This window comes from Hyaena hyaena, unplaced genomic scaffold (assembly GCF_003009895.1).
Source record: "Hyaena hyaena isolate Hyena2069 unplaced genomic scaffold, ASM300989v1 scaffold_15, whole genome shotgun sequence".
Lineage (NCBI taxonomy): Eukaryota > Metazoa > Chordata > Mammalia > Carnivora > Hyaenidae > Hyaena > Hyaena hyaena.
Window position 1 is genome coordinate 1,321,063 of NW_024080647.1, and position 26,328 is coordinate 1,347,390.

At 54.7% G+C, this 26,328-nt stretch overlaps 1 protein-coding gene across 1 annotated transcript in view; it reads left to right on the plus strand.

Annotated features, from left to right (window-relative positions):
• The window catches only part of ITGA11 (integrin subunit alpha 11), a 123,817-nt gene that overhangs the window by 83,753 nt on the left and 13,736 nt on the right, over positions 1–26,328 (plus strand). The window contains exons 11-20 of the mRNA XM_039218561.1: positions 5,352–5,496; positions 9,111–9,259; positions 13,207–13,347; positions 13,574–13,777; positions 14,465–14,595; positions 17,273–17,439; positions 18,601–18,743; positions 19,711–19,821; positions 23,705–23,790; positions 24,699–24,906. Coding sequence (XP_039074492.1) covers positions 5,352–5,496; positions 9,111–9,259; positions 13,207–13,347; positions 13,574–13,777; positions 14,465–14,595; positions 17,273–17,439; positions 18,601–18,743; positions 19,711–19,821; positions 23,705–23,790; positions 24,699–24,906 — 1,485 coding nt within the window. The remainder of the gene's footprint in view (positions 1–5,351; positions 5,497–9,110; positions 9,260–13,206; positions 13,348–13,573; positions 13,778–14,464; positions 14,596–17,272; positions 17,440–18,600; positions 18,744–19,710; positions 19,822–23,704; positions 23,791–24,698; positions 24,907–26,328) is intronic.

Genomic DNA, 26,328 nt, shown 5'->3' on the forward strand with positions numbered 1-26,328 from the left:
TCTTACCTCTCCCCAACCCCAAAAGTTTACAGAAGGAAGCAGTTTTATTAGGGTGGATCTTGTCTACACAAATACTTTGATGACTCAACTGACATGGGAAGGGACTGTTTCCCTATAACCTACACGTGATGATCCAGCAAGACCAGCCCTCAGTTATGTCTGAAACAGGTCAAGGGTGGGGAGACTCTTACTTCCCAGACCAGCTGCCCCAGCCACCCTCCAGCTTCTTCAGCCTGTGCCCTTCCCGCAGCCCCTACTGGAGCTGTGGGCTGGATAGCCAAGGTCATTGGCCATTATCTAAGGTGCTTAGCTGTAGAAGCCTTTGGGCTGTAATCTTTCCAAAGAGGTTTACATTTGATTTTTTTTAAGTTTATTTATTTATGTTGAGAGAGAGCTCAAGCCAGGGAGAGGCAGAGAGAGAGAGGGAGAGAGAAAATCCCAAGCAGGCTCCACAGCCCCCAGAGCCAGAGCCAGGGCTCTAACTCATGGACTGTGAGATCATGACCTGAGCCAAAATCAAGAGTCGGCCGCTTAGCCGACTGAACCCCTACAAAGAGACTTGAACTAGTTTTGCATATATGATTCATTCAAAAATGAAAGAGACTGGGTGCCTGCCTGCATGGTTCAGTCAGTTAAGCATCTGACTTTTGGTTTCTGCTCAGGTCATGATCTCACAGTTCATGAGTTTGAGCCCCACCTCGGGCTCTGCACTGGCAGTGATGAGCTTGCTTAGGATTCTCTCTCTGCTCCTCCCCTACTTGCTCTCATTCTAAATAAACAAACAAACAAACTTAAAAAAGAAAAGAAAATGAAAGAATCCATAATGGTGACGTGAAGGGTTGGTACCTAGAGGCTGTAAACCCTTCCTACACCCACATCACCTTAACCCGTGGACCCCTCCACACCAGCCAGGGCAGCAGTCAGGCCTGTCCTCAGGCACCCCCCCTCCCCCCCGCTGCATGAGGGCTGTATGTGGTAGCCAAGGTCCACTGACATGCTGTTCCAGATTGTTCGCAAGTGACTCCTGGTGGCAGGAATCATTTCCACGTCATTGGGGTCCTCCAAAGCCCAGCCCCATGTCTCAGGCTGCACCCTGGTACCCAGCACGCCACACCCACGCCTTGTTCTGGGGATCCCCGAGCAGAGACGACCAACCCACCGATCAGAAATGAACGGTCAAGTACAGTGTGCCCTTGCTCCCTACAACACCTCCTGCCATCCCACTGGCTTCCAGCACAGTGAAGGGCTTCTTTCCCCAGGAAGATTGAAGCCTCATTTCTGGGTGCTTCCTGCCCAACCCCGTCTAAGCCTCCTGGCCCTTATCCCTTCCTCAGGCTCCACTTTGGGCTTGTTAAAAATACATCGTCTATGACAGAATCTTAACAATTAGCAAAAGCATAGTCCATCCTCTTCATGATGTATTTGCCTTCAGAGAGGCTCTTGAATCTTCTACAGTCACTCAGATGATGGACATGTGGACACTGGGGAGCCATGGGGGGTCTGGGGAGGAGGGCAGGACTCAGCGCACAGGACCGCCAGCAGCGCCCCCACCGGCCCGCACCAGCCTGTCTATCCAAAACCAAGAATTGTTGGCACCTGGTATTCTCCTTCCATTAGTGCAGGGCAAGGAGAAAGTGCTGCCTGGCCGTGCAGCCTCAGACAAATCATTGAACCTCTCAGAACCTCTCAGTCTTTGAGCAGATGTCTGAAAAATATCTGTGGAATTGAATCTTGAGGCTTAGGACTAGAAGTGTACATTTTGATACTTACCAATAAGTCACGTAAGGGTTTCTTAAAACCCTGTCCTAACTCTACCTGCCTCCTCAGCTGCCCCCACTTTGGGGATCTTCCTGCGGGCCCCCCAAACAAGCTGCCCTTGCCTCCACCAGGGCACTCCCCTCAGGCCGCTCTAATGACTCATCGGCAGCACCAACTTGACCGTGAGATCTGATTCTTTGACTCCTGCATCCTCCGTGCTTTATGGATGAATTAAAGAATGAGAGGAGCTACTATATACCAAGTCCTTGCCGCTGCCAAGCATCGTGCTAAAAATTAAACATGTTAATTCTCCCAACAAAACAATTTACAGCTGAGGCTGAGACAGAGCAACAGAGAGAGAGGGAGGAAAGAAGGAAAGGAGAGAGAGAGAAGATTGCCCAAGGTCACAAAGCTAGAAGATTTGAAGTTGGAATTGGAGCTCAGGAATGTCTGACTCCAGACTTCGCACTCTAACCACTGGGTGAAGGATTCTCAGCCTCAGCCCAACTGACAGTTTGGGCTGGATAATTCTGCACTGGGGGGCTGCCCTGTGTATTGTAGGCGGCAGCCCCGGCCACTCCCCACCCGATGCCACACCGACCCCAACACCACCCCCAGCCGTGACAACCAAAACTGTTTCCAGTCATTGCCAAATATTGCCTGGGGGCTAAGCTGCACCCCCTCATGTTTGGGAACCCACTGCCCTAACCAATGCTGTTTCTAAGTATTAGGGATGTGACCCAACCCTGGGGAACATGGACTGGCTGGGAACACAGTTTGGAGAGATATGGTCACATGTACCAGGAACATTCAGCTCAGCTCGGGAGGCAAGACTGCTGCAGGGGTGAGGTCAGGAGGCAGCTAATGGCTGAGCTAGCAGAATCAGATGGCAGGTGCTGTGCTCGAGTGAATATGGGTACAGGTTGTCTATAGGGAGGGCACAGACTTGGCCTTGGACCTGCTCAGGGCCACCATGCCTGCGTCCTCATTTCTGCACTGGGTGCTAGAAAAGTCAGCTTGTCCCAAGGGCCCACGTGCAAGGCCACCCAGGCACACCCTGGCAATACTGGTGGGAGCTCACGTGGCCCCGTGGGAAAGGAAGCCATAAATCAGGGAGCCAGTGCCAGGACTGGAGTGTGGGACGAGGCTCTTCCCTGGAATGCCCTGTTATTTGTTTTCCAGCTGAGCCTACATGCCTGGCTTCCTCTGACAAGGCTTTGGCCCTTTTGGGGGCCCTGCCCCTCCAGATTTTTTTCCAAATTCAAAATGTCTAGGCTCCCTGAGCTGGAGAAGGATAGTGCCATACTGAGGTTTGCTCCACCTGCCCCTCCCGGCCAGCCCTCTCCCCGCTGTCCCCAGCGAGGCTCTCCCTGGCAACAGAGCCCTCCCAAGAAAGAGCCGCCCCCTGGGAGCACAGGCCTACGGGCATTGCCAGGGTGAGACAGTGTAAGGCAAGAGCCTGTGAGCAATCAGCCAGCCCAATGCTGCCGAATCTGGAAGTCCAGTGGAATCTCCCAGCCACACATACATATATGGTGGGTCAGCATCAGGTCCTCCCCAGCAGAATCCGAGTCCTCCTCAGTATATCATGGAGACTTCAAGTCACCTGCAAAGCCAAAAATTCATCTTCAAAGGCCTCTCCCTGAACAAGAAGCCCGGTCCTGCAGTAGCAAACTTGGATTCAGCCAGAAGAGAGAGGGAGGAGAGAGAGAGGCACAGCCCAAACATCCTTGTCTTCTTAGAGGGTGCCCCGATGGAAAGCCGGAAGCAAAGTCCAAGGGCTGCCCGTGGCTCTTTCTCCCCTGCCCAACTCACCACCCTGCTCCAAGTCCCAGCCCCACCCCAACTTGCTGTGCAGCCTCGGACAAGTCCCTCTCCCTTTCTGAACCTTGGATGCCATTCGTCAAGTGAAGATAATGAGTATCTGACGTGCTGGTCTCTCAGAAATGGGTGACTGGATAGAGAGTACTTTGCAAAGAAGGGAGCACATGTGACGTGTGAGGAGCACTGGCCGTGACTGGGGGCACTCTGAGGTGCTGGCCCTGATTCTGACCCAGCAGATCACCAGACGCACCCAGGCTGAGGCTCACACAGACTAGTAGGAGGAAGCTTATTAGAAAGTGCGACATTAAACACAACCAAGTACATCAGACTCCAGAAACCAGTATGGTCCTAAAAACATTATCTGAACAGTTGGTTCTGCTTCCAGAGAATTCAGACTTTTTAAATCTTATCGAAGATCGACTTCACTCTTTAAAGTGACCCCTGGGAAATGAGAAATGGAAGGTCAGAGAAACGTTCATAGTCTTGCCCCCTCTGCTGCCACCAGTGAAACTATCGCATGGTGATGCTGCCCGCCTGCTCGTTCATGGCCCTAAGTGTCCCAAGGCCAGAAACATTTTTCTATGGGCACCATTGTATTGGAGGTGAAGGGAGATGGGGTGCCCTGGACCCTAGGTGGTGGGGGAACCTCAAATCCTGCCAACCAGCCAGGATTAGGGAGGCTCAGTGGAGGAGACTAGTGCTTTCCTGGCCCAAAGCCGGGGTACAACCTGCCTGGCCAGGAATCACCAAGGTCACCCAGGAAGGTGGCCCCCTGCTTCCAGTGCTTGCTGTTTGTTTTCTTATAACCACCAGCTTTGCGGGTTGTTTGAGGAGGTGCGGTGGTGGTGGGTAGGGTGTAGGGCAGCCCAGAGACTGAGGGGACCTGTCAGGAGTGGCCTTGGGGTCAGTGACAGGGAGACTGCCCCTCAGGGAGCCAGAGCTCCTGTCTTCCTGCCTGAGCATTGCAGCACCCACTTACCCTGCAGTTAAAGACAAGTGCCCTTCCTCAGGGTGCAGACTGCCACAGATGTGGCCCTGGCTTATCTGTCCAGCCTCGTCAGAGTCACTCCGGGCCCTGTCACTGTGCTCCAGCCCATCAAACCACTCTCAGTTCCTTAAAACCAATGCCTCTAAACCCTCCAGCTGCAGGGCCTTTACACACTTGTCCGCTCCCCCTCCAGGTCTCCGGGTGAGCATTGCTTACTCAAAAATGCTTTTCCTGACCCCCCATTTCAATCTAGACTAACTCTCACTGTGGCATTTACCACATCTTCTATAGCAGTTATGACACTTTGTAACTAGTATGTTAACTTGCACATTCGTGTTGTACTTTGAGCTCTGCAGGGGCATGGACAGTATCCCAGCACTGAGCAAGTGGTTGGCACAGAGTAGATACTCAGTGAATTATTACTGAAGAAATGAAGATGTAAGATTTACACACAGGGAAGGCAAGTCAGGTGCCACAGAAGGAAGGGACAGTGACAGATTTCCTACAGGGCTTCTGAAGCCCAAAGAGCAATTGGTCCTAGAGGTGGAGTATATTTCTAGAACATTCCTTTGTTTGACCCATTTTGTGTGAGGGTAGGGTGGAAGGTCCCTGCCTCATTCAAAAGTCAAGAATCCTGCCTGGAAGTTAGTTAAATAATGCATGTAGGGGAAGGTGCCCACGGAGGCTGGTGGGTGCTTCATTGTGTAGAACCCGGTTGTGGCCTCCCAGGGAGAGGCCCCCGGGGGGCACGAGCTGATGTGTGTCTCCTCCCCAATGTCAGGATGGGATTCTGCTGGGAGCCGTTGGCGCCTATGACTGGAATGGAGCCGTGCTGAAGGAGACCAGTGGTGGGAAGGTCATTCCTCTCCGTGAGTCCTACCTGAAGGAATTCCCTGAGGAGCTCAAGAATCATGGAGCCTATTTAGGTAAGAGCCCCAGCTGAGTGTGGCAAATGGATGCAGGCAAGGAGGGAGCCAGGGGAATCTGTCCCCATGTGGAGCAAGGGCCTGTCTGTGAATATTCTGTGAACATCCAGGCACAGGTCAGGGGCCGCTGCCTCTTCAGGCTGGCATCCACCACCCCTGGCACCATGCCAGGCACACAATAGGCGCTCAACGAACAGGTAGAATACATGATAAGCAAAGTACCTGTACCTGAAATGCATCTCAGTTGATGCTTCTAGATACGAGGTCAGCTGTTGGTGCATCTTCAAATCTTCTGCCTTAACTAGGGTTTGGGCACACTGAGAGCTGCCTCCCAAGGCAACATGCAAGTCAAGGAGAAGTCCAGACTCATTTTTATGTATTAATGTTGACAATCAAGGCAGAAGTCCTTCCCAGGAAGCACTTTGGAAGCAGACATTAAAGAGCAGCACAGGGGCGCCTGGGTGGCTCGGTCAGTTAAGTATCTGACTCTTGATCTCCGCTCAGGTCATGATCTAAAGGTTTGTGGGATTGAGCCCTGCATCAGGCTCTGCCGACAGTGTGGAGCCTGCTTGAGGTTCTCTCTCTCCCTCTCTTTCTGCCCCTCCCCTGATCGTGCACGCACTCCCTGTCTCTCCCTCTTTCTCAAAATAGGTGAGTAAACTTTAAAAAACAATGAAAAAAGAGCAGCACAAATTATTGGCCTGATGGTGATAGGTCCCAGCTGTGAGGCCCTACCCAGTGAACCCAAGTCGTCTCCAGTTCTGTAAGCACAGTGGTCCTGGCTATCCATGCCAACACTGCCGGGGCTGATCCCCTTCTAAAGCACTGAGCCCGAGCGAAGGGCAGCAGGGGTGAATGCCCAGGGCTCCCGTTGTCTCTGAGCCAAGTCCACCATCTGTGACATCACTCATCACTAATGCCTCCTTGGACCCCACTCCTCCATGAACCTGGGCCACCCAGAGTCAGCCTGTCTATCCACATGTCTGTCCTTTCTCTAAGGTTCCATGTCATCCCCATCTTTGTCCCTCAGCTCTTGAGCCACGAACCTGCCTATGACACTGCCCACCCTGGGGTCACCCCACTTTCCATCCCCAACTTTGGGACCCTGAGCTGACCACAGGGACAGAAGGCTGGGATCAGGACTTGCCTGGGAAATCCAGAAGTGTAGGGCCCTAGAGGTTCCCCACCGGTACCTGGCCCTAGGGCCTGGGATCTTCAATGCGACAGATATTAAACCCTAACTTCGCAAGGAGTACCTGAGGCCGATGCCCTCAGAGCGCAGTGTAAGCAGGACCCAGGACCCAGCCCCTGCCTTCCAGCCACTCCCCAGCCAGTCAGGGAGAGACCGGTGCACAGAGACAAATTATAATGCAAGTGGGGCCACAGGAATAAAAAGGAAGGGAGAGATTGCAGTTCCCGCCTTGGCAAATGCTCAGACACTGGAGAAGGTATCAGAAGAACAAAAGGGAGCACCCCTTTAATGCAAATCAGTCGTGATTGACTGTGCTCCTCCCACGCGCTCAGCCTGGTGCCAGAAGTGGGGACACCAAGGAAGGGATGGGGGTGCAGGGGCCATGAAGCCTTAAATAACTGGGAGGTAACAGCGGTGCCCAGGGCCCAAGTGAGCAGGACCAGTGCTGTGGGTGGTCGTGGTCCAGTGGTGGGCACACTCTGGGCCCCACTGCGCATGTGCTGGGGCTGACACCAGGTCTCAGAGACAGGGAAAGGCTCAATAAACCAAGACGGTCCAAGCAAAGGAGGGAGGTATGGAAAGTGCTAGGTGGGGCCAGGACACAGGAAGTAGCCCTGGATGGCTGGAGCAGAGGGGTGCAGCAGGAGGGGAAAGGGGAAGGCAGGTTAGTGCAGGCTGCTGCGGGAAGCCTTGAATGCCAGGGTAAGGAGTTGGAGCCTTTTCAGGTTAGTAGTAGGGAGATAGTGAAGGTATCTGAGTGAGGGGCAGCAGGATGAATCCCCCTCTTCCTGGCCCAGCATATCTGTCCTCCACCTCCCAGGGGACCCTGCTGGGGTAGCACCAGACTGAGAAACCTCATGAGGCTCTACTATCTTGCCTTGCCCACAGTTGCCGCCTTTCTCCCTTCCTCCTCCCTCTGGGGCTCAGCCATGAGGGTAGTGTCTGAGGTCTCTGGAAGATTCCTTCCTATGTGCCCCAAGGGAGAGGGAGTTGGAGGGAGGAGACCGGGAGGCCAGGCTCTCAGCCTCCACACAAGGAAGCTGTATGGATTTCTGGCCATGGGTCTTCCCCCATCATCTTGTCAGGCCTTCTGGGAGGCCTGTCCGGCTTTCAGGATGGCCCTGCCTGCTGGCCAAAGGACCACATGGAAACTGAAGCTATAGCCAGCAGACTGTGGGAAGCAGGAAGTTCTCAATGCGGCCTGTTGCTTTGAGAGACGGCCCACGCCTGTCCCTAGGACATTCGACCCCCAAGCCCCTCCCACGACCACCGCTGTGGCTCCTTCTTAGGAAGCCCAAAGCCCAGGGCTAAATGAGAACATTTTCAGCAGTAGCACTGAGGGCTCAGAAGCAACCTCGGCCCCTCTCCCCATGGCTGATCCCACCCTGCCCTCGTGTGTTTGTGGTTGTGTTAACACACTGCCGTGTCAGCTTATGCAATACTCTGGCCTCACCTTCAAGCCCATTTCCCACGAGATACCTTTAAGAGTCAAAAACACTGTGTCTGGAACCAGAGTAGCTCACCCTTCTGCACCCCTTCTCCCAGCCACTGAATCAACCGCGTCTATGCATCCTGCAGCCACTACAGAGGTCACTGGTGGAACCGAAGTGGTGGTGTTGCCCACATACGCACACGGGCACACGGGCACACGGGCACATGGCAGAAAGAGACATCCCATTGCCAGGACACTGCCCAGAACCACTGACAAGGCATCTGGGATCCGGTCCCAACCGTCTGGCAGAAAGTGGGGCTCTGGGGTGCTGGGTAGCCATGGGGCAAAACCATCCTGAGAACGCAGATTGGCGGCCTTTCCAACAGAGCTCCCGGTTCCCATTTCCTCCTTCTATACGTGGTGTCTGTGTGGGACCGAGAGGAGGGGGCTCCATCCTTGGAGGCCGCAAAGCTCTGGGGCCACAAGAGTCGAGGGGACCCCACGGTGATGCCCAGGAGGCGGCTCCTTACACCTGGACGGCCAATGCTATACTCTTCCAGACCACCCAGCAGCAGGTTGCAGTATTGAAGAGGACACTGGCAGGTCCCTGAGAGAGACAGTTGGTGGAGATCAAAATCAAAGCCTCCCCAACACGGAAAGAATTGCAGCCGGGGTTCACCACCTCCCTCCTCCCTGCTCCCTCACGCGCGTCTCGGGGGTGCGGGTGAAGGAGGGCACATGTAGGTCCCAGGTCAGCAGTGCCTGTAGCCCCACCTGGCTTCCTTGGCCCCCTCCAGTGGGGGGGAGGGGCACGTGAGTTCTCCCCAGCCTCCAAACCCCCCTCCTGAGCCCTCTCCCAGGCCTCCCCCGTTGTTCCTGGGAAACACCACTCCGCGGCTTCGCCTCCGCTCGACCCTCCCCGGGGCTGGCCAGTCTTCAGGCGCAACCCAGGAGCTGGGGCCGAGACCAGCCTGTTTCCTCCTGTGGCAGGGTACACAGTCACGTCGGTCGTGTCCTCCAGGCAGGGGCGGGTGTACGTGGCGGGAGCGCCCCGGTTCAACCACACGGGCAAAGCCATCCTGTTCACCATGCACAACAACCGCAGTCTCACCATCCACCAGGCCCTGAGGGGTGAGCAGGTAACGGAGGGAGAGGCTGGGTGGGGGCAGGGGCGGGGGAGAGGGAGGGCACGCGGGCAAGGCTGGGCTGGAGGGGACACCAGAGCTCAGCTCCTCCTCCCCAGCCATCCTTCCGGGCTGGGGGTCACACCAGCCTCGAGGCTGGACCACCTCATCCCCAGAAAGCCAGGCCCCTGTGACAGCCAGGACCTGGGACAATGTGCTTGCCTCTTTCTATGGCACTGCCAGCCCTCTGCCCCTGGCTGCCAGCTTCTCTCTGTTCACGTCCAGAGTTCAGGGGTAGAGGCAGCACCTAGGCCTCCCAGCTAGGGCCGCCAGGGCCCCTAGACACCCCAGGGGGATGGTCATGCGCCTCACGCCACCTTCATGCTCCCAGAAGGAGGAGCATCTGCACACGCACCCACAGCGAGACCCCATGGGATCACCAGGACCCAGGCTCCTTCCCTGTGCCTGGAATGGCAAGAGCGCAGAGGGGTCCAGCCGTCAGTACCACTGCCCCGCCTGGGCCGCGGTGGGAACCAGACTGTGTTGCTAAGAGTATCATGTTGGGTGGTCACAAATGCCAACTGAAAAGCTCTGATAAGAGTCCCTGGTGAGAAAGATCGGGAGACAGGGTTCTTCTGATCCAAGTCATTCCAACAGTGGAGAGAAACTGTTCTTGAGACACCACATCCCTTTTCCAAGGTTATGCAGTGGATTCAAGGCTGGGTCAGGGTTAGAATCCAGGACTCTTACTGCCTCCTGACCCCTGACAGCCCCAAACCAGGTTCCCCCACCCTTACCCTGACCTGGCCACACTCAGCATCCACAGCACCCTGGGCGTGGGCTGGGCCCTAGCCAGGCCCTTCCCATCATTCCCAGCTCAGCCTCGGCTCTGTGGAGCCCAGGAACAGCCCTGCCCCCTGTCCTTGGCCTGTCTCCATGAGGACAGGCTCCTCCCTGGGTCCCTAACAGAAGTCCCTCCAGCTGCAGGAAGCCATGATTCTCTTTCCCCCTCCCATCTCCAGCGCCCTGGCAGACCCCGGGCACTGCTCCGTCCCTGCCCACACTCTGCCCACTGCTGGCTCTTCCAGGAATCCAAGGCTAGACCTTGAGAGCTGGAGGGAATTTGCTGATGAATTTATGACATTTTTACTGCCCGGTTCCGCCTCCAACATCCGAACGAGAAACCGCAGTGCTGAAGGCAGCTAAATTAAGTGGATTCCAAATCACCGTGACCCACATAGCTGAGGCCACATATTTAGACAAATGCCTCCCCCCACTCCTCCCTTATTTGCTCTCTGTCTGCCTCTTAATTGCTTTAGGTGGGGATATCTCTTCCCTCCCCCACCCTGTGTTTAGATCTCCCTTTTCCTCTCTTCTGCATTTTCTCTCTTTCTCCTCACTTAAAGGCTTTTAATCCTGGAGGATGGATTTCTCCTGAAATCACCCTAGGCCAGGAGGTGGCCGGGGGAGGGAGTAGCACCAGCTCGGGTGTCAGACCGGGTTTGAACCCAGTTTGGCTGCGGCCAGCCTTCTGACCTTGGGCAAGTAACTCAAATTCGCTGAGCTTCAGTTCGTTCCCTGTAAAATGAGGACGGTGATCTCTCCTAAGGTAGCATGAGGCTCACACAAGCTAACCTGAGGCTATAAAGCGTGTCACACAGGCCTGTCTCTGGGAGGGACTCCATCCTTCCTAAGCAATCCATTGGTCCAATAAACATTTATTATATCTGTTATATTATTATCTATGCCCAGGCCTGGAAGGGACGCAGCAGGCACAGCATGCCACTCTTGGGCAGGGGTGGCAAACAGGTGCTAGTACAGGGCCGGGGGTGATTGTGGAGGGGCACCCCTTGCAGGCCGGGGCCAGCTTCTAACAGGAAGTGACCTGAGGGTGGTAGAGACGGGGGGAGCGGGGCAGACAAGAGAAAAGAATGTGCAGAAGGAAGCCTGGGACCCAGCCATGGCCTGGGGCTTTGGAAGAAATCACTGGGAATGTCAGGAGTGAATGTGGGAACCTGGAGGTGTGGGGAGGCGGGGGGCAAGGGGGAGGCAGAGGCCAGGGAGAGAGGGAGGCAGGTCCAGCAGGGTCACACGGTAGGAATTTGGACTTTCCCCTGCACCCCTCCAAAAGCAAAGGAGTGGTGTAGTCTGCTTCTAGAAGCCATTCTGGCTGCCCACGGGGGTGGACTAGAGGGGGTGGGCGGGGGGCCTTCAGCAGGTGCCTCTCCTGGGGAAGAGGCAGCATGGGAGGGAAGAAGACGGACTCAGGATGTGTTTGGTGCATACCAGGCAGGGCTCTCTGGGAAGCTGTGAGTGAGAGAAGTGGCAGTGGAGCTGGGAAGGACCCTCAGCTTTCTGACTGAATAGGTGGGCGGCCCTCTCACTGAAGTGGGGGGCAAGGCCCCCAAGGTGAGAGAGGAACACAGAGGGCTCAGCTCACATGCTGAGAAGAAAACATCATCTCCCATCCAAGCTGCTAATCCCAGGATATTTGTAACATTAAAATTTGAGATGAGCCTCAGGGCACCTGGGTGGCTCAGTGGGTTAAGTGTCCAACTCTTGGTTTTGGCTCAGGCCATAATCTCACAGTTCTCAGGATCGAGTCCCGCGTCTGGCTCTGCACTGATAGCACGGAGCCTGCTTGGGATTCTCTCTCTCTCTCTCTCTCTCTCTCAAAATATAAATAAACTCAAAATATTTTTAAAAAGTTGAAATGAGCCAAATGTCCAACAAGAGAATTGATTATACATGTGGCACATATGCTTAATTTGAAACATAAAACTGCCAGTGATCGTGTTGTAGGACATGATGGAGAAAGTGCTCATGATCCATTACTGTATTTAAAAATCATATATAAGCTGTGTATATAGTATGATCCCAGATTGTAAAATTAAACCGTACACACACACACACGTAAACAAGCCACACACTCTAGACAAAACAGACTTGATGAAAATACACTAAAAGGTTATAGCATGGGAGTCATAGTCGGATGTTCAGACAATGGGTGACTTTTATTTTCTTCTTCATACCTTTTTCTAATTTCGCTCATTTTTGCCACGATAACATACTGCTTACAAACAGAATAAATGGCAATCCATAAAATTAACCAATGGAAAGAAAGATGAGGTGGAGGGGGGGTGGGATGACAGAAGGAGAAAAGAGGGACGGGGTGCCTGGGTGGCTCAGTTACACGTCTGGCTCTTGATTTTGGCTTAGGTCATGATCTCGGTTCATGGGCTGGAGCCCCAAATTCGGCTCTGTGCTGATACCATGGAGCCTGCTTGGGATTCTCTCTCTCTCTCTTTCTCTCTCTCTCCTCTCTCTCTCTCTCTCTCTCTCTCTCTGCCCCTTCTCTGCTCTGTCTCTCTCTCAAAATAAAAAACACTTTTTTAAAAAAGGAGAGCCGCCTGGGTGGCTCAGACAGTTAAGCATCTGACTTGATTTCGGTTGAGGTCATGATCTCTGTTCATGAAATTGAGCCCCAAGTGGGGCTCAACACCAACAACTTGGAGCCTGCTTGGGATTCTCTGTCTCTCTGTCTCTCTCTCTCTCTGCCCCTCCCCTGCTCATGCATGTACTCTCTCTCTTTCTCTCAAAATAAATAAATAAACACACACACACACACACACACCAACAACTTGGAGCCTGCTTGGGATTCTCTCTCTCTCTCTGTCTCTCTCTCTCTCTCTGCCTCTCCCCTGCTCATGCATGTACTCTCTCTCTTTCTCTCAAAATAAATAAATACACACACACACACACACACACACACACACACACACGAGGAAAGAGGGAAGGGAAAGATGGGACGAGGTGAAAATAGGTGAGTCCGGCCCACGGGAGGGTAGAGGGGGGTGAGGAGGGGAGGGCCCTGTCCTTGTTGACCCAAGTTCGGAGCGGAAGGGCGGGCTCAGCTGCCTGCGCAGCCCCGCCCACTGCCCTCCCCCACCCCTGTGCTGCAGATAGGCTCCTACTACGGGAGCGAGATCACTTCGGTGGACATCGACGGCGACGGGGTGACTGACGTCCTGCTAGTGGGCGCCCCCATGTACTTCAGCGAGGGCCGAGAGCGGGGCCGGGTGTACGTCTACAACCTGAGACAGGTACTACTGCGGGGGGCAGGGGGGGTGGGGGAGGAGCCCTCCGAGGCGCCTCGCCCCTGCCTCGGCTCCACCAGAGCGGCCAGCGCCCACCCACTGAGCCAGGCCGGGGAGAGCAGGAATTCCAGGGGAAATGGGGTGGGGACCAGGTGCTGCAGACCAGAGGGGACCGTGACCCTGAGGGCCCTTGCCCCTGAGCCGGAGCCTTTTTCCGCCCCTGGTGTTGCAGAACCGATTTGTTTATAACGGAACACTGAAGGATGCCCACAGCTACCAGAATGCCCGATTCGGGTCCTCCATCGCCTCGGTTCGGGACCTCAACCAAGATTCCTACAACGACGTGGTGGTGGGAGCGCCCCTGGAGGACCACCACGGAGGAGCCGTCTACATCTTCCACGGCTTCCGAGCCAGCCTCCTAAAGACGCCGAAGCAGGTGCCGCTCCCGTCCAGGCTGGGGCTGGACCAGGAGTCCTGGTGGCTCAGGGGTCTCCTCCGTGTCCTCCTGCAGGAAAGGACTCCGGTCTGGCCCAGCTCTAGCGGCCTCAACTCAGGGTTTTGAAATGGGTGCACCTGTCCTCGGGACCTTCCCATCACCCCTGCGACACCCTCTCCCTGGGTAGCTGTATCTCCCCCTGCAACAACAAACCCCCAGGCACCGTAACCTCACTCCCCCAGCGCACAGGTGCAGGCGGTTGTCGGAGAGTGGAGAATTCCCACGTGGGCTTGCTCTTCTCGGGAAATGCCACATGCTGGAAACCTTGCCCACATCAAGAGGGACCCATCTCAGGCCCCATGCCCTCAGGGTCCTCATATTTGCCTGCATACTTTCCTAGTAAGGTAGCCTAACACACCACAGTCAGAGAGGCCGATGGGTAACCTGCCAGGTACCGTGGGGGAACCCTTGTAAGACGCGATATCTCAATCCAAAAGAATGACTTGACAGTAGGTGCTGTAACAGACCGCGAGAGGGGTCTGTTTGGGCTTTGGGCTGGGGGAAGCTTCCTGATGGCTCCAAAAGGGCTCTCTCCCACGCTCCCAACTGTAGCTTCCCTGAGGGTTGTCCTGCCCTGCCCTGTGTGGGCAGTGCCCATGCCTGGCTTTCTCTTCCCACTGCCTGCAGAGAATCGCCGCCTCCGACCTGGTTCCCGGCCTCCAGTATTTTGGCTGCAGCATCCACGGACAACTGGACCTCAACGAGGATGGGCTGGTCGACCTGGCGGTGGGCGCCCTTGGCAATGCCGTGATTTTGTGGTGGGTTCCTCTGCTTTTCTCGGCTCTCGGGCTCCACTGAGGGTCAGGATGGACACACCAGGGTTGGGGGGGTGTCTGTTGTTTTTATTTATTTTAGAGAGAGAGGGAGAGAGAGAGAGCAGGGAGGAGGGACAGAGGGAGAGAGAATCTTAAGCAGGATCTACACTCAATGCAGAGCCTGACACAGGGCTCCATCCTCCCACGACCCTGAGATCATGACCTGAGCCACCAAGAGTCAGATGCTGAACTGGCTGGGCCACCCAGGCACCCAGACCCTGGGTTTTAAAAATATTCTCCGGGACCTTTGTCCCTTTGTCTTTAATCATTGTCAGCCAAACTCACCCCGTGCTTAATCCTTTTGTGATTACAAATTTCCTTTCTGTGGAATCACTGTAAGCCTCTTGATGTCCAAATCCCTCTTCCCAACAGATTTCTAAGATTAGAGTGTCCAAAAGCCCCTCTTAGAATTTGTCCTAAAAGTTCTGGCTGTTTGGGCATTTCTTCAGCTTCAGCTTTTCAAGCCACTTAAAGGACAGGTTGAGGATATTCTTATCAGCTGGCACGTCTCCCTTTTCCCCTCCTGTGAAAGAATCATTGCAGAATACAGAGACTTCTTTCCTCCAAACCCTTTTGGACTTCTTCTTTCCTTTCTCAGGGTCTCATTCCTACACAAGCCCATCAGATATTTACCACCCATCTGCACTCAGGGCCTCTCTTTAGCACCAACAGTCTACAGCTGAAAAAAAAAAAAAAAGGAGCTTTCTAAAAGTCGGTATATTTTGCCATGGGATATGTTGTCTACCTTTTGAGACAGAAAAAGGTTTAATTGTTCATATATGTTGATGAGCTATTTTTCATTATAAATCCAATAACTTAAAGAAAATTGTAAAGTAAAGAAAAAAATCGCTCAGGGCTTCATCCACTTAACATCACCACTGTTAGCCTTTTGGCCTATTTCCAACCCATCTTTTTCCACCTGGATGTAATTTTATATAAACACAGACTCATTTTTCATACTATTTAAAAAAGGCATGAAACAGAGGTAACCTAACGACTCCCCAGGGGGTGGGAATAAAGGAGTGGACATACTCTCAATCATCAAGAATATTACAGCCCTGTTGGGAGATGGCTTCACTCTGGTTCCCTAGAGAACAGAGCCTCAGACTAGAGCCCATGCTAATGCTTGGGGAAGGGCCTCATCCCAGAGGCAGAGGGGAGGGTCTGGGATGCTGAAGCAGGAAAGGGGAGCAGGTGTGAGCCAGGCCTCACGGTCTTGCTCTCCAGTGAGGCAGGATACACCTCTGCATCTTGCAACAGACCACTGCAGGGCGAGGAGGGAGAGCAGCGTATGTGGGGGAGCCTCGTATATATTCCCCAACCAGCAGCCTGTACCACCCTCTCCCCTTCCCCCATTCTGCCCCACTGCCCCTCCCCCTGCCCTCTGGCATCCTTCCGTTTGCTCCCTGCATTTATAGGTCTAATCCTGCCTTTTATTTGTTCATTTGTTTGTTTTGCTGTTTAGATTCCACGCGTAAGTGAAGTCACAGGGTATCTGTCTTTGTCTGACTTATTTCACTTAGCATCATGCCCTCTACAGCCATCCATGTTGTCACAAAATGGGGAGCTTTTCAAACTCTTGCAGCCCAGGCTTTAGCCAGACCACGTAAACCAGAACACCTAGGGAAGGGGCCCAGACAAGCAGTAAACTTTAAAGATGCCCCAGGTATCTGTTTCCAGCGGGCAGCTGAGTTTGAGAACCACTAACAGAAGCTATTATGCTCACAAAACACTCTACACTTGACACAAAGGGCCCCCTCACACCTCCTTTGACTCTCACCTCCTCCTCTGAGAGGTCATGTGACCTGCCGAAGGTCCATGAGGAACCAGTGGAACCGAGACCCAATTCCCCCCTCTCCAGGGCCCAGCGCAGGGTGGACACCAGCTTCCTTATGCTAAGCGCAGGGCATTAGCACAGATCTCGCTACGCTTCCTTCTTTTTATATAAATGTGTGGTGTGGAGAGGCACTTGGTACATTTCCTTCTCTGATTACGTGTTTCTTAGACCCATAGAAGAATACATTTGTATTTCCATGACTGCTTGGAGAGGGTCGTGTGGCGTGGATAGTTGGGGAATCTCTAGAACAGCGAATGGTTTTCTGCTTTAAGGGCCACACATGGCAATCACCTGGGAGCTTACGCGCCTTCCTCTTCAAAGCTTGGGCCTGGGCCGACAGCCACAGCTTCGCCCAGGGCTTACTGGAAATACAGAACCGGTGCCCACTTATTGGGTGAGGATCTGCATTTTAATGATCCCTCAGAGGTGTGCAAGCATATTAAAATTTGAGAAGCACTGCCTTTGGACATGTTGATGCCAATTCTGATTCCATTTGCTCTGGAGGGCAAATTGGGCATCAGGGTTTTTTTTACAGCTCTCCAGATTATTCTAATGGCTGTCCCAGGGGCAATGCCCCCCGGGGCAATGATGAAGAGGTGCCTCTAAGAGCCATGTGCCTGCCCTCCACCCACCCGTCATTGTTTTGCCCAGTACCTTAACATCTGGGGCCCCTCCCTGCCTCCCTCAAGATTTTCCAGATTCCATTTCCATCTGCTTCCCTTTCCCCTGCTCCCCACCCCCACCTCCAGCAGCAGCCACACGCCTGTCCTTCTTCTGCTCCAGGTCCCGTCCTGTGGTTCAGATCAATGCCAGCCTCCACTTCGAGCCGTCCAAGATCAACATCTTCCACAGGGATTGCAAACGCAGCGGCAGGGACGCCACCTGCCTGGCTGCCTTCCTCTGCTTCACACCCGTGTTCCTGGCACCCCATTTCAAAACGGACACAGTCGGTAAACCAGGCCTCTCCCTGCTCCCCCAGCCCCAATCTCCCCTGTGGGCTTCGGGGTGGTTCTGTTTCGAAACCTGGGCTTTCACCGAAATAGGTTTTAAGTGCCAGGTCACACCTTGAGCCACCTTGATGACTGCATTCGATGACCTAATTCCAAGGAGCCAAAAGGGGCTATCGTGCCAGGGCGGGGGTGGCAGTGAGCAGCAGTGACCAATAGGAGAGAGGCCAGGGGAAGAGGGAAATAGTTGGGGTGCAAAGCTTGGAGGAACACAGGGAACGGGGGCAGCCGAGATGCAGAGGAAGAGTCAGACCCAGGAGGGGAAGCAGGAAACAGGAGGGTCAGACAGACGAAACCCCAGTAGCAGTGGTCACAGCTCACAGTGGGTATGAGTCTAGGGTAGGGCAGTTCCCCTCTGAGCCAGACACCTACTCCCAGCAGCCCTGGACCCACATGGCCCCAGGAAGTGGCAGCTGTAGGTTTTGGGACCGGACTGGGGCCCATGCAGGACATCGGGATTTCTGAAAGCTTCTCAGCCAAGGAGCAGGGCCCACCTGGATGGGTGGGGGAGAGGTAAAGGTGAGCCTGGGTGGCTGTGCTGTTCTTCCAACTTCTGTCTATAAAAGGAGAAAGGTGCAAGGCATTGGTGCACCCGGAGGGCTGGCTGGGGTACAGGGAGAGAGATGAAGCTTTTCCTGGACTTGGCAAAAGATTAGCCCAGTTAAAGGGAAGGAGGCTGCGGGCTTTAAACCCCAGAGCAGATAGAGTCTCAGGTGAGAGCAGCTGGTGGGAAGGCTCCTGGGGTGGGAACCGCACCTGTGGAGGCTGACCCATGCCTGCCAGGACCTGGGAAGGGAAAGGTGGGGCCATCCAGGTGAACGAGGGTGTCACCCTGGCCTCTCGCTCTCTTCCACCACCGTCATTTCTCCTGCATCTCTGTCTCTTGCTCTTTCCCTTCATTGGCAGCCCCACCTGCCCCTTCTTTCCCTGCACTGGAGTTTCCCACCCCACACTAGGGCCTCATGAGAAGAGCAGCTCTTCCCCGGCCAGCCTGGAGGGCTTCCTGCAGGAGCCTGGCTTTCCGGAGGCTCTCTTAAAAGACCGGCGGAGTCTTGGGTGCAGCTGTGGCTCCACCTTCATGGTCTTGCCGTGTCCCTCCTCCAGGCATCACATACAATGCCACCATGGATGAGAGGCGGTACACGCCGCGGGCCCATCTGGACGAGGGCGGGGACCGGTACACCAACCGAGCTGCCCTGCTCTCCTCCAGCCAGCAGCTCTGTGAGCGGATCAGCTTCCATGTCCTGGTGAGCCTGACGCCCGGCGGCCCCACCAGCAGAGACCAAGGTCAAACAGGGAGGGCACACAGTGGAATGAGGTGCTGCCATGGGAGAGGCTGGTTCCAGGCCCCTCGCAGGCCTGCAGAGGCCCCGCCGGGGAACAGAGTCCCAGACCTTGCCCCGGCCCCCGTATTCATGCCCGACTGGGCCACACTATCTACCACCTCGAGGTACCCGCCTCCAAAATCCCTTCTTCCCCTGCTCTCCAATGCCCGCTGTTCCCTTAGGAGAGGGTGAAATCTGAGGAGGGAGGTGGGCTCAGTGAAGGCTCATGAAGGGAATGGGGGGTCGGCCGGCGGGGGCCATGGCTGGAGGGGATGGAACCAGGCATCGGTTAAAGATGAACCACCAGGTAGGACAGTCCCGCAGTGGGGACACGCAGGGAGGAGGAAGTGAGAGCGGTCAGCCTGGCCCAGACGGGGAACCCGTGGTGGCCTGGTGACTGAGTGCATGGATGAGGAAGAGGATGAGACGTGTGCCTTATCCGGAAACTCCAAATATCCAGACCAGTGCTCCAGCCTTGGGCGGTGGGGGGCTTCTCAGAGGCCACAAGCCAGAGAAGTGAATGGATATGGGAAGTCCTTGTGTCAGCTAATACGTGGCCCCCCTCTGAGGTGTTTGTGTCCTGGTTCTCAAAGTGTGGTCCCCCGGGCCAGTGGCATCCCCAGTCATATGGGGACCCGTTAGCAATGCATGTTTCCAAGCCCCAGGCCAGACCTGCCAGCGTCAGAAAACTAGGGGCTGGGCTCAGCACTCAGGGTTTTGCCACCCCCTCCCCGCCGCTGGGGATGCAAGTCCAGTTCAAGAGCTGCCGCCTTGATACAAAGAAGCCACTCGCGTCAGCATCCGGGGTCCACACGGGAGATTTTGTGGGCATCTCTAAGCATCCCCTTCTTTACCAACTATGCCCGGGCCCTCATCTCCTCCCACACAGGACACTGCTGACTATGTGAAGCCGGTGACCTTCTCAGTTGAGTATTCCCTGGAGGACCCAGACCACGGCCCCGTGCTGGACGACGGCTGGCCCACCACCCTCCGTGTCTCGGTACACTCCGGCTTGTGGGGCGCACAACCCTGGCAGTCAGCACCCCCACCACACACCCACCTCCTCTCCGAAGCCCAGGGCCCTACAGAGTTTTTCCCCTGCCGCACCCTCCCCTGTCCTGCCTGCCAAACCCACAACACGACTCCATCCCTGCTCCCTTGTGACCCAGCTGAACGTGCCACGGGGAAGGCCCGGCCTCTCTGGGAGGAGGGGCACCATATCCGCAGCATAGGGTGAGCACTCAGTAGGTCCCAGAGAATCACAGAACCTGAAGGGACCTTAGGTCTCAATCAGCCACCTCCCTCGTTTACAGGTGAGGGCATTGGAGGCCCAAGCAGCCCTAGAACCTGCTCTGCAGCTGTGCTTCAGCCCCCTCAGCCCCCTCAACCACCCTCCCTAACGCCTTGCTCCAGGGGCATCAGAACGTTCTGGTATCAAATGCTCACATGCTCCCCACACCTCCACCTACCCCCCAAATCCCACCCAAAGAGAAGGTCACAGTTTAATTCTGTCGGAGCTGTGCCGGGAGAGCAGGCAAGATCTGTAACACGTAATATCTAATTCCCAAAGCTTGAGGATTCGGGGAACAACATTAACATTCGCCACAATGCTCTGCAGCCTGTGACCTGTGAGCGCCAGTCTCTGAGAGCTTTCTAGTTTTATAGACTCCAGCTGGCAAACGACAACTTCACTCACACTCTCGCTTGAATCTCTCCAACATGAAAGGGTCGCATAGCCAACAGCGAGGCCTCTGAAATCCTGTCTCTGCGCCCAGGAACCCCTGCCTTCCCCTCCACTCCTCCTCCTTCACCTTCCCAAACCTTCCAGACTCTACCACCCAGCCCTCAACCCTCACACCTTCACTCCTTTCTCCAGATTCTGCATCATGGACGTAAGAGAGGTTATCATATGCAGTTCGAGAAGGTGGGGAATGGGCTGGCAAAGCTAGAGTCCCCATCAGGGAGCCGGGAGAGAAGAGGTGGCACACTGAGTCATTCCTGTTTTTCCTCGTCACAGTAATCACAGAGCCACTCCAGCAAATGAATGAGAACCTGCCACTCACTCTACAAGCATGGGGGAACCCATGACAGAGAGTGACACGCAAGGCACTCTCTGCCCAACTCATGATACCCATGCAAGGTGGCAGGACGCATTGTAGGCCAGGGCGATGATGAGGGTGAGCTCAGAGGTGGTGTGACAGGGTATTCAGATGACAGGGCAGGGAGGCTTCCTAGAAGGGGTGACTGTCGGCTGGACCTTAAAGAATAGACCAGATTCAGATATGCAGAAATGGGAAGAGTGGGCTTTTGTTCTAGGGGAGCTGACAGTATATCCAAAGGATGGAAGTGAAAAAAGCAGGCTGGGGGCGCCTGGGGGTGGCTCAGTCAGTTGGACATCCGACTCTTGACTTTGGCTCAGGTCACGGTTTGTGGGATCAAACCCTGCATTGGGCTCTGTGCTGACAGTGGGGAGCCTGCTTGGGATTCTCTCTCTCTCTCCCTCTCTCTCTCTCTGCTCCCCCACTGCTTACCTGTACTCTCTCTGTCTCTCTCTCTCAAAATAAATAAGTTTTTCTAAAAAGCAGATTGAAGGGATATATAAAAAGAAAAGGAGAAATAGAGCTGCGGTGCCTGAGTGGCTCAGTCAATTCAGTGTCCGACTTCAGCTCAGGTCATGATCTCATGGCTTGTGAGTTCAAGCCCCAGTGTCGGGTTCTGTGCTGACAGCTCGGAGCCTGGAGCCTGCTTCCAGTTGTGTCTCCCACTCTGCTCCTCCCCTCCCCCTCAAATATAAATAAACATTTTTAAAATGTAAAGGAGAAAGAGAGCTGGAAAAGGCAATTTAGGTCATATTATTGACGGCTTGGACTGGCAGCTAAATTTCTAAAAATCTCGTTCGTCTGGATTTTTCGTTCCCAGTCTCCAGCAAAGGAGAAACATTTCCGCCCATTGCGCTTCCACAGATTCTTCCTTAGCATCTGCTAGGTGCCCTGCGCCATTCAAGCGCTGCGGTAGCCGGCCTCCTAGGGGAATGAGCTGTTCCACATAATTGAGTGTAGCAGTTGCTTATCACATTAATTATTCCTTTTAATCAACTGGATGGAAATGCTTCTGAAGGTTATAATACAGTTTTCACACTTTTTACATAGCCTGCCAGGCAGGGTGGGGGTGAGGTCTCATCAGAGACTTGAAATCACCAAGGGGAATGTGGGTGCCAAGGTACAGCGAGGCCCCCCCCCCCAGGGCTGCCACAGTGTTTTTTTCTTTTTTTAATTTTTTAATGTTCATTTATTTTTGAGACAGAGACACAGAGTGTGAGCAGGGGAGGGGCAGAGAGAAAGGGGACACAGAATCTGAAGCAGGCTCCAGGCTCTGAGCTGTCAGCACAGAGCTGGACGCAGGGCTCAAACCCACCGAACGGCAAGGTCATGACCTGAGCTGAAGTTGGACGCTCAAGTGACTGAGCCCCCAGGCGCCCCTGCCACAGTGTTCTATGCTGTGTCCCTTTACTGCGCGGCCTCGCGCTGCCCCTCACTGTCCTGCTCCGCTGCCCTCTCTGCTGGCTGCCGCATGCCTGCCTCTAGCTGCGAATTCGCCATGGGGCAGCTGACCTGAGGGCTGTGCTTGAGGGAGGCGTGTCCACGCACGAGCCTGTGGATCCGAGCAAGGAGCTCACCTTTGAGAAAAGCTCATGAATTTCAGATACGTGTGGCCTTTGCGACACCTGTTTCCCCTCCCCTGGGTCTAGGCTGTGTCCTTGGTAGGGACAGTGGCACTCCTCTGTCCTGGAAGGACCCAGGCTTCTCAGACTCAGCATCCCCCAGAGCTGAACTCAGCCTGACCCCGCCCTATATAAATGAGCCATCCTTCCACACACGGACAAAGAAACTCGGCCACTGTCCTGGGCCCTTAGCCCCCTTATCTCTGATGAACTCCAGGCCCTAGGGACCCACCTCTGGCGGCCCTACCCCACTGTCTCCTCTCCACACCCAGGACCCCTCCAACATCATCATCTTCTCTTGCACAAACACTGCAGCAGCCTCCCCAGCGGTCTCCCTGACTCTAGCCTTGATCCCTCCAGTGCATCCACCCCCAGTAGCTAGCAGGAGCCTCCAGTATGCCCGACAGGCGCCCCCCACACCCCAAAGCCTAGCAGTCAATGACTCCTGTCCATTGCAAGGCATGACCCCGTGGCCCTGTAAAGACTGGCCCCACCCACCTCTCGGTCGTCTCCACCCCACACGACAGCAACACCAAACCACCAGTCGTTTCCCAAACTCACCATGCTGCCTCGTGCCTCAGGACCTTTACACAGGCTTCCTTCCTCCCAACTTCCCTGTCCCTCTGGTCATCCAGCTACTTGGTCATCCTTCAGAATTCTGACCTACTGGGTCTTCCCTGAAGGCTGACCATGTACAGGCCTCCTCTCTGCCTCTCCTATCCCTCTTATAGATCTCTCTTTTTTTTTTTTCACATTTCACACTATAATTATTTGTTCACACACCAATGCTTCCCCATGAGCTGAGAGCAGAAGCTGTCTTCCTCAGCCTGTATCCCCAGTACCTAAGACCTTGCCCCCCTCACAGATGATCGGCAAATGTGGACTGGAGTCACCCTGTGGGGTGGGTGGGTGTTCTGTGCTACTGGCTCAGTTGAGAACCTCAAAGCGACCCAAAAGGAGCTGCGTTTTGAGCCATGTATTAGAGGAGGGAGTACCTAGGCAAAAGCATGAGAAACGGCAGGGTGGATTCTGTGAGAAGGGCAGAGAAGACAAAGCCTACATCTAGAGCTGTAGAGAGAAGAGCTGGTGTGCTGTGCAGGGTGAGGGATGGCCCCCAGAAAAAGGGCCACCCACCCACCTTCCCTGGCTTTCCCTGGCCCAGGTGCCCTTCTGGAACGGCTGCAGTGAGGATGAGCACTGTGTCCCTGATCTGCTGTTGGATGCCCGCAGTGACCTGCCCACAGCCATGTGAGTTGGCCCTTCCCTGCCCGCACCCTGACTCCTTTCCACCCTCCACCCCTCCCCCACCGCTGGTGAGGGAGCCTTCTTGCAGGCAGCATGGATCAAACACTGAACTTGGAGCCTGGGCTAGACCCAGGCTCTGCCTCTAACTCCTGTGGGACCGCAGGCAAGTCCCTTCCCTCTTTGGGCCTCTGTCAGTTCCTCTGTAAAATGAAAACTACTAGTCTATCCAACCTCCTCTAACTTTATTAAGGAAAAGGAATCCTTTCTTTGGAACCTTCATTACCAAGCAGATAAAAGGTAGAGACTAGAGGGCACCTGAGTGGCTCACTCTGTTAAGTGTCCAACTTCGGCTCAGGTCATGATCTTGCAGTTTGTGAGTTGGAGCCCCACGTCAGGCTCTCTGCTGACAGCTCAGAGCCTAGAGCCTGTTTCAGACTCTGTGTCTCCCTCTCTTTCTGCCCCTCCCTGCTCATACTCTCTCTCTCAAAAATAAACATTAAAAAAAAATTTTTTTAAAGGCAGAAACTAGGACCTGTAGTTCTGTAGAGAAGGGGAAGAAATAGAAAATGTCCTATTTCAAATTTATATAATATGTTCTTAAATAATTCATGCTCAACTGTTACCCAACTCTGAGATATTTAGATAGAAGACATATCTGATAGATATTTAGAAACAATGACATGCATGATAAATAGAAATGGCACAAACAAACTCTGGGGAAGGATGAAGCATCAAGTATTCTATCCATCTAGGCTACTAATCAAGATAGTCTTGACATTTGGCTCTGAGCTTCCGGGTAGCCAAAGCCAAAAGGGAAACATGCTAAGTAGAGAAGTGATACGTGAGTGGGGAGGCCTAGCTCCGCATTCCCCAGGTCATCTGCCTGACCCCTGGGTGTCTGTTTCCCGCAGGGAGTACTGCCAGAGGGTGCTGAGGAAGCCTGTGCTGGACTGCTCCACCTACACGCTCGCCTTCGACACCGCGGTCTTCATCATAGAGAGCACGCGCCGGCGGGTGGCGGTGGAGGCCATGCTGGAGAACAGGGGCGAGAATGCCTATAGCACCGTCCTAAATATTTCGCAGTCAGCAAACCTGCAGTTTGCCAGCTTGATCCAGAAGGTGAGAGTTTGGTGACCAGCCCGGCCTTCCTGAGCTGAGGGCAGAGGCAGGAAAGGAGGGTCCTGGCCAAGGGGCCTGCCCGGCTTACGAGCACCTGTGGTCAGACTTCTCCTGGAGACTCATGTCGACCTGGTCCGAGGTTGGGCCTGCAACAGGGTGCTTTTAACGCTGCCCGGGCCATGGGAGTGTGTAGCCAGCGTTGGGAACCACAGGAGAGCAGGGTCTGACCCATTCAGGAACGTGGGGAAGAATGAGCTTTGGCCTGTGTCCTCGGCCCTCGCTAGATGTGTGCACATGCGCACGCGCGCGCGCACACACACACACACACACACACACACCATATGTGTGCACACCAATTCATACACACCCTCTGCCTACAACTCATCCTTCAGGCATTCTTAAAAGGGCCCTTCTAACAAGAATCAGAACAGGCTACTCCCCATTTTAAAGTTTCCCATCATGCCCAGCTGCTTTCACAACAAATTCCAGACCCTTTGTTGTGGCACTCAAGGCCCATCCCACTTTGCCATCCATCACCTGCCACCTCTGCGCTCACGCCCACACCCTGAGTCCCACTGCCACTGCTGCTTCCCAGCACACCTGAGGCCCTAGCCACGTGGTCCCCTGCCTGGGCTCCCTCCCTCCTCTGCCCAACAGCCTCCTGTTTCTTCTTGGTTACCATTTCACAGAGGAGGAGACTGAGGCACAGAGAGGCGTTACGGGGCCCCATCAGGAGCACACAGCTGCTAGGTGGCAGAGTGGGGATCCTCACGGCAGAGCATAGTCATGTCATGTGCTGTCGAGTGCTCCAGAAAGCCACACAAGCCCCTCCATCCCCACGCAAGTCGGGGGCCTAGCCCTGTGTGTACTCCAGGGACATCCAGAGTGCCCAAGTGCTAGCCTGCTGTAACCTGGAAGTCCCACAGAGCACGAGAGAAATCCCAGAGACATGGTTATTGAGAAACCCAGGACATTGCTGTCATGTGTGGGTGCTGAGGGGCCCCAGGTCCCCTCAGACACAGCCTCTGCCCTCAGGGGTCCCAAAGTGTCCATGTGGAGTCCAGAGTGTGGGGAGGGGCAGAATGGGGGCCCTTCTGTCCTCACCTCCACTGCAGAACTGCCACCAGTGGGTCCCTCTATCCGGCCCAGGGCTGGGCCCCACTGCCACGCCCCCCACAGCCCTGAGGGGAGGGGAGGAGGCCACGTGATGGCCTTTCAAAGTCCTGTCCTGCCCAGAGATTTTTGCAACTGTCTCAATTGGGGTACTTAGGGGAAACTGAGCCCAAAACCTACATCTACCTTTCACCACTTCCCTGGGCCAGACATTACAGTCTCATGCCTGTTCGTGGCCCCAGGGGCCTGGAGTCGTGGGGTTTTGTTTCTGGGGTGCAGGAGGGCTTCGAGAACTGAGAGGAGGCTCCT